Source organism: Antrostomus carolinensis, unplaced genomic scaffold (genome assembly GCF_000700745.2).
Source record: "Antrostomus carolinensis isolate BGI_N321 unplaced genomic scaffold, ASM70074v2 scaffold2842, whole genome shotgun sequence".
Taxonomy (NCBI): Eukaryota; Metazoa; Chordata; class Aves; order Caprimulgiformes; family Caprimulgidae; genus Antrostomus; species Antrostomus carolinensis.
The window spans coordinates 2,247-12,375 of NW_010301387.1; the positions used below are offsets into that span (position 1 = coordinate 2,247).

The window sequence follows — 10,129 nt, forward strand, 5'->3', positions numbered from 1 at the left end:
GTGTGAATACTGAGCACTGTGACTTCCCCAGGTCAGGCTATAGGTGATAATAAGAAGGTTGAGCTATTTCATCTGCTGGAGTTTTCTAATCTGACAGTTGTCAGAACTGCGGCATTCACGTTAAACAGTTGATATAATGGACATAACCTGGTGCTCCTTGCTGTTCAGATTGATTGTTGATCTTGAGCTAGTCAGGTGCTTGTGAAATTCAGAACTGTGTTATCCTTACTCTGTCATAGTATACTCTGTTTTTTCTGCTTATAAAGCGTAGGACTGTACAGATATGTGTTTGGAAGAGCATTGTGCTTAAGAGGTAACAAATGTTTTTTAAAATGAAAGCTCTCTTTCTGTGTGCTTTTACCTAAAACTAAGTGGTCTGATAAAGAAAATTTCCTTCTCGTCAGGTTAGTAGGTATTTGTTCTTTCTTTAGTAATGTAAATTCCTGCAACTGGCAGCAGTATTTAAAAGCTAGTAACTATAGCCAGCTAAGAGTATTACGTATTTTTGGAAGTACAGAAGTGGATCTTAAATGTTGTTCTAAGTGTAACAATTAGATACTATTTATTAAGTCTGTGATTGGATTTTAGAAGAGGATAATACTTAAGACTCTCTGTGTTTCTTGGAAAGTCTTGAGCTAGAGATGGTTGCTAGAGGGCAAGATTCTTTCAGAATAGTGTCTGAATACAGTGAAAGACTGTAGGGCCAGTTACAGTTGTTGATATTTAATGGGTTCTTAATGTGCAGTTACTGGTGTTAAAAATCAAACATGTAAAAACTGTCTAGCACTATTGATTTCATGACTGCCTTAAGTTTATATAATTGTTGATTGTCATAAGAAGGGGTGTTCCCACCTTCTCCCACCTCTATCTGATTACTCTCTCTTTTGCTGGTATTAGTGATGGCTAGGCCTGTTTTGTGAAAAATCGATTGCTTCCTTGTTTTGCAGAGCTAGGGTTCAGATGGATCAGTAAGCTGCTCTGCTCATGTCTCTGAAATGGCTGGAGGAGAGACGCTGCCCTTTGTGGTAGAGTGGCCTAGAGACATAGTAAGCCTTGAGTAAATCTGTGCCACATGGGCACCATGAGGGACGTACCTTTTGTTGAGAGTGGGGGCTGACATACAGAATCATAGAATGGTCTGGGTTTGAAGGGACCTTAAAGATCATCTAGTTCCAACCCCCCTGCCATGGCAGGGACACCTTCCACCAGATCAGGTTGCTCAAAGCCTCATCCAGCCTGGCCTTGAACCCTTGCAGGGAAGGAGCATCTACAGCTTACTTGGGCAACCTGTTCCAGTGTCTGACCACCCTCACAGTGAAGAATTTCTTCCTAATATCTAATCTAAACCTACCCCCTTCCAGTTTAAACCCATTTCCCCTTGTTCTATCACTACCTGCCTTTGTAAAAAGTCCCTCCCCAGCTTTCTTGTAGGCCCCCTTCAGGTATTGGAAGGCCACTATAAGATCTCCCCGAAGCCTTCTCTTTTCCAGGCTGAACAGCCCCGACTCTTTCAGCCTGTCCTCGTAGGAGAGGTGCTCCAAGTGTGTATGAAACTGCAGCCTAGAGATGCTGTGCATAGATGAACAGTCACTTTGAAGTTTATTTTGTAATGCGTGTCTGAAAAGAAGCTACTACTCGGTTTTTGCTGAGCAGTCTTAGCTGAAGTTTTTTTTCATGCATATTGATAGATTGGCTGCCTGGTGTTTTAAACCAGGTAAGAAAGGAAAGGAACAGCAAAGAGTTTTTTTGCTTTGTTTTCAAGTCAGACAATACCTGATAGGGATGAATGTTTTAGGAATGCTAGTTATTTATGATCCAGCCTTATTTACTGGGTAATAAGATCAGTTTCTTAAATTTATAGGTGTTACTTTTCCAAGGAACTATACTTGAAATGTTATTAGCCTTAGCCCTCAGTTGCTGTTAGGGCAATAACTAATTGCCTGATGAAAAGATAGCTATGTAGTTTAAGCTTCAAGAATATCTGACCTTTGAGTAATTTGAGTAGCATGTTAAGCTAGGAGTATCTCACTAATTAACACAAACTTGCTTGAAAAATCTTCAATTTTTTTTTTTTATATATATCACTTTCAGTAAAACCAGTTTGAATTTTGTTAATGACTGATATGTGGCAAACCTCCAGTGTTGGAGATGTGTTAGTGCACAAACAAGTGGGTATGTTTATTCCATGTGTTAGAATCATAAGGTTTTTGTTTGCTCTGATGAGATGTATGAGATAAGGATGCAATATTTGTTTGTATTTTTGAGTCTTACTTCTGATTTCTAAGCAGAAATCTCACTGATGTTACTGGAATTTATTATTTTCTAAATATTAAGATTCGCTAAACAGTACTGTAAATTATATTCTATTAAGTCATATCCTCAAATTTCAAAACCAGCTAAAATGTTTTGTTTTCATTCTAGTTCCAGCTTGTGACACAAGATTTTCAGATTTTAAATATCCTGTATTTTAAGGAGCTAGTTTTTTGTAAGTGAAAAAGCTTCAGTCCCTTAAAATTGAGTTACAGCTTGAAAGCTCTATGAGACTCGGGTGATCAGCAGCCATAAACTATAGAGAATTCATTATATTTACTAATATGAAATTATTCATAAAACTTTCTCCAAACTATAAATACACTGTTAAACTAATTTTTTAAATTTCAGGATACTTTCTGAAGTATTTTGCAAGTTGGTACTCTTCTGCAAGCTGTCAGGAGTTTATTGATCAATGCTATATTAAACGTCTTTTGTTACTTATTTTTCTACTCTTTCTGTCTTTTCTTTTGAAAGTTTTATGTGTTGGAAATATAGCAAAATTTTTTTTAATTATCAGGATGGAAAGCAATACTAGGATATATTCTTATTTTATTATGTCAATGGAACCCTTTACTAAAAAGAAAAATAACTACTTGGATATTTACAGTGAGCTTTATTTTTATTTTACAGGACAAGATACGAGCAATGCAGGTCAAAAGCAGTCTTTCCTTAAAGAGCCAATCCAAGTAAAAGGTAAAGAAATGCTGCCTGTGTTAAAATTTTACTGCTCTCTGCCAGTAGTTAAAGAGACATGTAAGGAAACTGCGGGTCCTCTCAGTTGTGTAACAAGCTATGTAAATAACATTTTAAGACACACTTCTATGTCTGCTTTGTGTAGTACCCGGTTGTTTGAAAATGAAAGGTGAAGAATCAAGTATAGCACTGTTCCTTCTGAGTACTCGCTCTTCTATCTCTGTTTTTGTTTCATTTAAGTGGATGAGCTTGTCTGGAAAAGACTAATTTGTTTTCTCATCTGTTACCACAGTCTGTCTTCCTGGCGTGTTTTAGGCGTGTCCTGTCACCATCTCAGGCTTAATGTGGCTAAGCTGAATACTCGATCTTCCCCTGTTCCTTGTTCTGAGTCTTCCTCTGTTCCTTCTTATTGCAGAGTTAATCTAATCAGTGTTGCTTCTAAATGTATCTTGACCACATGAACTGCCTAATCTGAGTCCTGTAATGTTCCCATTTGTGCCTGTAATAAATACATGCTTTTGTCTTTAGTTACATTTTTTAAAAACATAAGTGGATAAAATAAGAGCATAATTTTCTTTCGTGTTTTTAATTTATCATGATTTGGTTTCACTCCATCTTTACTCTGATAGTTTCTATTATGTTATTGTGAGAATTATACTATTAAAAACTCCTGTACTTTTAATCACTCTATGGGAAGAACTTTATCAAATTAGAAATTGTAATTTCTCTTTAAATGCTGTCAGGGTAAAAAAGAAAAAAAAACCTGGAGTGAAAGTGACTCAGCAGGCGATAAACTGTGTCAAAATTCTTTCCAGTCTTTCCTCAGATTTAGAGAAACATCAGATCATAATACTTGTCAGTAACAATATGAGATCATTGTCTCTATGTATACTTTCCATGCACTTTTGTCTACATTCTTTATGTAAATTTCTTGGGGTCTGTTGTTGTTTGGTGTATGCATGCAGGAGGAACATAAAAGGTAGATAGGATAAATTAGATAGACTGTGAAATAATTGTAAAAATAGATATGTCTCAGTGAGAAGAGAGTTTGCCTCTAGATTATAGACGCACAAGCAAGAATGTGTATGTTAAAGATTTTCTGTGTCTAGAAAGTGGAATTCTAGTCTTAGATGCTGCTGTGACTTAGAAACTTATAGATCCAAGTATTACAAAGACAGTAACATTTTTAAAGGATCACTAATCTTAAAAAAAATTGCTATTTAAAGTGTTTTATTTACATAATCTTTTATTGAGCTTTGTCCTTCTCTTGGAAATACCAAATTGATTTTTTTTTTTTTTTCATCCACATTTAGCACCAATTTTATACAGTTATTTGAACTAGGGGTAGGATTGTTGAGATATGCTGCAATGTACATTTGGTTATATTTTCATTCAATAAAATTTACCTGTATTTCTGAAAGATGGATTAGTAGGTATTTGATAAATCCACAAGTTATTTTTTACTAAAATTAGTACACTTTGGATGTGTATCTGTTTTCAGTAAGAAAAGATGGGAAGCATTCTTGTTTAAAGATGTTCACCCTGTTCTAGCCTTAATTTTTTTGTCACGTTCTCTCAGGAGCATTGTAAGACGAATATTACTCAAGTACTTAAAACAGTTGTTTAAGTTCAAGCTGGATAACAGAAATCAGATTATTATGGTAAATATTGATATCTGTAGTGTTAGTGGATTGTTGAGTGTCAAGCAATGTATTTTGCATTTAAACCTTCAAAACTCAGAAATAATCATAGAATCATATTGTAGAGTATCAGATTGGAAGAGATCTCAAGGATCATATGGTCCAACCTTTCTTGGCAAAAGCATGGTCCAGACAAGATGGGCCAGCACCCTGTCCAGCCAAATTTTAAGTGTCCAATGTTGGTGAATCCACCACTTCCCTGGGGAGATTATTCCAATGTCTGATTGTTCTCATTGTGAAAAATTGTCCTCTTGTGTCCAATTGGAATCTCCACAAGAGTAACTTGTACCTATTACCCCTTGTTTTTTTCCATGTGACTTCTTGTAAAATAATTTAATTTTTAAAAGGGATTAATAATAAAATTAAATTTTAATTAATTAATTAATAATTAAATTAAAATTTTAAAAGGGATTAATAATTAATCCCTTTTAATACTGGAACATGGTGACGAGGTCTCCTCTAAGCCTGCTTTTCTCAAGGCTGAACAAACCCAGTTCCCTCATCCTTTCCTCAGATGGCAGGCTTCCCAGTCCTCTGATCATCCTTGTGGCCCTCCTCTGGACCCTCTCCAGCCTGTCCACAGCTTTTTTGTGTGTTGAGGACCAAAATTGAATGCAGTATTCTAGCTGTGGCCTGACAAGTGCTAAGTAGAGTAGGATAATGACTTCTTTATTTCTGCTAGTGATGCCCTTGTCTATGCAACCCAGCATCCCAGCTCTCTTTGCTGCTGCAGCACACTGTTCATTCATATCAAGCTTGCTGTCCACCAGGACCCCCAGGTCCCTTTCCACAGAGCTTCTCTCCAGATGGGTAGATCCCAGTCTGTGCTGCACTCCTGGATTATGTTTTCCCAGGTGCAAGGCTTTATATTTGTCTTGTTCTTGTTAGCCCACTCTTCCAGCTTATCCGGGCTCTCCCTTCTGAAGTGTCCATTTCCCCACTCAGTTTGGCATCATTGGCAAACTTCATCAGGATACACTTGATCCCATCATCTAGATTGCTTATGAAGATACTAAACAGTGTTGGGCCCAGTATCAGTCGCTGGGGGACCCCACTTGTGACAGGCTGGCAGTTTGAAAAGGAGCTATTTACCACCACCCTCTGGGTGCAGCCTGTCAGCCAGTTCCCCACCCATTGCACAGACTGTAACCCATCAGTTTCTCTAGGAGGAGGCTGTGGGGAACCGTATTGTGAGCCTTGGAGAAATCCAGGTAAACAATGTTCACTGCTCACCCCACATCAACTGAGCAGGTTACTTTATGGTAGAAGGCAATCAGGTTTGTCAAGCACAGTTTGCCCTTGGTGAATCCATGCTGGCTTTTCCCAATCCTGTGCTTCGTTTGACTTGTGATAGCCCCCAGGAGGATTCGTACCATAACTTTCCCAGGGACTGAAGTAAGACTGATGGGCCTGTAACTTTCTGGATCCTCCTTTAAGCCCTATTTGTAGATGGGGGTGATATTAGCCTTCTTCTGGGATGTTCCCCAATCTCCATGACTTCTCAAGGATAATGGAGAGTGGCCTCACAATGATGTCAACCAGCTCTATTCACCCTTGGATGGATATTGTCAGGGCCCATTGATTTGTAGGGGTCAAGCTCCTGTAACAGTTCACTTGCGATCTCTTCCTTCGCTGACCGTGGGTCTGTGTTTGCGCCAACCTGGATTTTTGTTCCCAAGGCCTGGGGCTGAATAGTGCTTGTAAAGACAGAGGTGAAGAAAGCAAGAACCTCTGCCTCCTCAGCATTGTTGGTGACTAATTCACCTCTCCTGTTTAACAGTGGGCCAATATTTTCCTTCTAAGACAATGTAGAACTCTGGGAAAAATTTTCTCAGTCTTTAAATGCAGTGTGTTTCTGCAAGTGTCCTGTGACTTAAGGAGAAGTTCTGAACTAACTGTAGAAATCATATCAGTCCTGTGACACACAGGAAGTTCATGAGTGTTCATATATGTTCTTGCCTATAGAATTTGAGCTTTTTGTTTTCAGTTGTGTTATATCCTTCAGCAATTGCATCTTTTCTTCCAGTGTGTGTAACGTTTTTAATAGAAGTGAGTGTATAGTGACTTAACTTAATCTTATTTTCAAATGCATGTACTTATAGACAAGCAGGAAATAATGGCGTAAAGTTAAAATTCAGTTTATTCTTTTTCTGAATAAGTGTGGTATTCTTTTCCTTGTGCATGAAAATCTGATGTCATAAGAGTACGTCTTCTAGACATACAAAGCATTATGATTAAATAATTTATATTTTAAATTGTTATAAATACCTAATATTAAGTGTTCTAATTTGGAAAGTAATAGCTGAGAAAAATTACATGTACAGTCTTAGTTCTCTGTCTGGTCTGCAGAGGTCAAAAATCTTATTTGTGTAAGGTGGAATTGATTAAGTGTTGTAAAAAAAGAAATGGAGCTCTATGTTGCTGTTTCAGTTGCTAGAGGAAGGGTTTACTGTATTTGAATGCTGTCTTAGTAGCCAAGTACCGTCTCTGACATCAAAGTTGGCGTGGTAGCTGACAGTAGCAGTTAAGTGTGTGGGGTGTTTGAGAGCCCTGAACTACAACTTAGCAAGTATCATTTTTGGAGGTAAATCATTCTACTCACTTATTTCCACAATGAAGAACATTCCTTTCTCTTCACTGTAAGTTTTCTGTCTCACTGATAAGCATTATTTTTCAAATTTCCACGTAGAGGTATCATGATAAGACATTAGATTAAATTACCTTTTGAAGTTTCTGCTGTAGTCTCCTTGAGTGATTTACCTTGCTTATCTATTTCTGTTTTTAAGTGAAAGCAGTCCTTAAGAAAAGAGAGTATGGACCAAAATACACACAGAATAACTTCATCACTGGAGTCAGAGCAATAAATGAGTTTTGTCTTAAATCCAGGTATGATGGGTTTGAGTTGATGTTTAAATTGTGAATATTTGTTTGTTCGTATGCGCTTCAAAAGTAATTGTGATTGTAGAGTCATTTTGCACAGCAGCTTTTTCTAAATGATTTTGTGTTATGGGTAATCATAAGTAGCTGAAGTTAGTTCTTGTTTACTTAGTGTTACAGTGGATTAGAAACTTGCATTTAGTTTGCACGTTTCCTTAGTGGCTTCTTAAAGTAATTTATTTGTGCTTGTATGACCATAAATCTAGTTGAGGGTTGTCTACCCGTAGAGCAGCTAGTCATAGGGAGGAATGGCAAATAACTTTTGTTTCAGCATTTTGGGATCATGATGGTTTGATATGAACATCTCTAAAAGATCAGTGGAAACTTAATGTTACATGAGGTCTATAATTTGGAATAAAATATAATCTGATGCATTGTAACCTAACTATTGTTACTTGATTAATGTTTACTGCCTTTTACTATGTGCCATGCCTGCCAGCAAGTCTTACTGAGTATCACTATAGTTGAGGTGTCTCTCAGATTTCATGCATGTTATCTTAGTGTCCCCAAGGCTTAGCAGCAGCTTTGTTTATCACTTTTTATGCTGTTACGGGTCTTCCCCAGTTTTTACATACAGAGTATGTCACCAGACTTGGTCATGGCTGAAAATCCAGTGACAATTTATGCTTAGCTCTCTGCCATATTTTTATCATAACTGGCTTGTTGTGCAGCAAAATAACTAGCTAAAGTTTTGCTGGATTGACCAAAAGGGGGAAAAAAAAAAAAAGAAAGAAAAGACAAAAAAACAAGATAATTGGTTTGGCTAAAAATGAATGGTTCTGTTGTATTAAAAAAAAAATAAATATATATATATATATCCCTGATGCTTCTCAGTGTAGATGCTCTAATGTGTAGCTCAGCACAGGAAATTTATTTGTTCCCCCAAGTAGTTTTGTTATGTCCAAACTCTAGCAGCTTGTGCTGGTTATGTAGGTTTTGAGGTTAAACTTCTTAACTTTTAATGTCACGTGACTTCTGATTTCCATTTAGAGATGTTAAGCCCTGAACCCTCTTGTTTAGCAGTCGTGCACATCATCAGTTACATGCAGATCATTCATGGGGTGTTTTAGTATTCAGTATTTTATTTGTCTTCCGTGTATTGTATCTCATAGTGTGAGGACATGATTTAGACTTTTGAGTGTGGAAAACACAGTGGTTTTCAATAGCATCCTAGAGATTACTTGCTTCATGTTGAGTGTCTGCTCTTCGGCTCAAGTAAACAACTTCAGGTTTTTTGTACTGCAAATTAATAATATCAAAATTGTGGAAGAGCACCCAGACATAAAAGTAAAATTAGAATAATGTGAACTTTTTCTTGCACTAAACTGTTTGTCTACTTTCCTTAGTGATTTAGACCAGCTGAGGAAAATTAAACGACGAAGCCCCCATGATGACACTGAGACTTTCACTGTGTACTTGAGATCGGATGTAGAGGCAAAGTAAGAACATTTTTATGAAGGAAAATGTTTGGATCATTTAAAATGGATTATACGAGAGAGAGAGAGAGAAACTTTCAAAACTTGCATTTACAATGTGAAAGGACAATAATGTTTTCCATTTTTCTGTCTGAACACATTTTATATCCTTATTATTGTAATAATTACATGGTGTTGTATATAAAATTGGAGAGTATGTTTCATGTGGCCAAAGATGAAAGTACTTGTCCTCAACCCCCTCTTGCCCAGCTTTTTATTCTGTAAAGTAGTCTGTGTGGCTTCGTATCAGAAAGAATGATGTGATGTTCTGCTTTTAAAAAAGGCATTTATAATGTAGTCAAAATGAAAATAAGTTTATAAATAAAACCATTGTTAAGTTACTTTTACTCTGTGCAGGTCTCTTGAAGTTTGGGGTAGTCCAGAGGCTCTTGCTAGAGAAAGAAAAAGACGTAAAGAAGCAGAGATCAAGTACAGAGAAAGTGAGTATATAGAGTTTTCAAATAATGTCAGATGTAAACAACAAAGTATGATTGTTAGAAATCCACTAGATGGTGTGTTATTTCATTGAGAACATACACATTTGAAATTAGCAATTACTGATAAGGTTTTATAGCATAGTGTTATAGTCTGTTACTATCTTACAATTTATCATCTATGTGATATAGCAAGAATATACATGTAGTTGAGATCTGTAGTCATACTCTGTTTTTTGGGGGGCTTTTGATTTTTAGATAATAATTAACATCTTCAATGGTTTTGGATTTTTTTTTTTTTACTGAGAACTTTGACTTAAAATCAGTCCAGATCTTGATACCATACCATTACTAATTTATTTTTCCTCTGAAATGAATTCAGCTTACCTTTGCACTTCTGAAGGTGGGAAAACACCCCTAGATCATATTTTTGCTTAAAATTATTGTTGTAAACCTTGCTGGTATTACCAATAACAGGTTGTGGTGGTTTTGGCCTGGCCAGCAGCCTAACACTGAACAGCTTCTTGCTCACCTTCTCCCATTGGGACAGGGGAGAGAATCGGAAGGGTAAAAGTGA

General features: G+C 36.8%; 1 protein-coding gene across 1 annotated transcript in view; it reads left to right on the plus strand.

Annotated features, from left to right (window-relative positions):
- Positions 1-9,591, plus strand: part of LOC104521422 (zinc transporter 9-like) — a gene marked incomplete at both ends in the record, with an annotated part of 10,178 nt that extends 587 nt beyond the window's left edge. Inside the window, 4 exons of the mRNA XM_010163410.2 lie at positions 2,944-3,006; positions 7,493-7,592; positions 8,990-9,082; positions 9,476-9,591. Coding sequence (XP_010161712.2) covers positions 2,944-3,006; positions 7,493-7,592; positions 8,990-9,082; positions 9,476-9,591 — 372 coding nt within the window. The remainder of the gene's footprint in view (positions 1-2,943; positions 3,007-7,492; positions 7,593-8,989; positions 9,083-9,475) is intronic.
- Between the last annotated feature and the right edge of the window lie 538 nt (positions 9,592-10,129).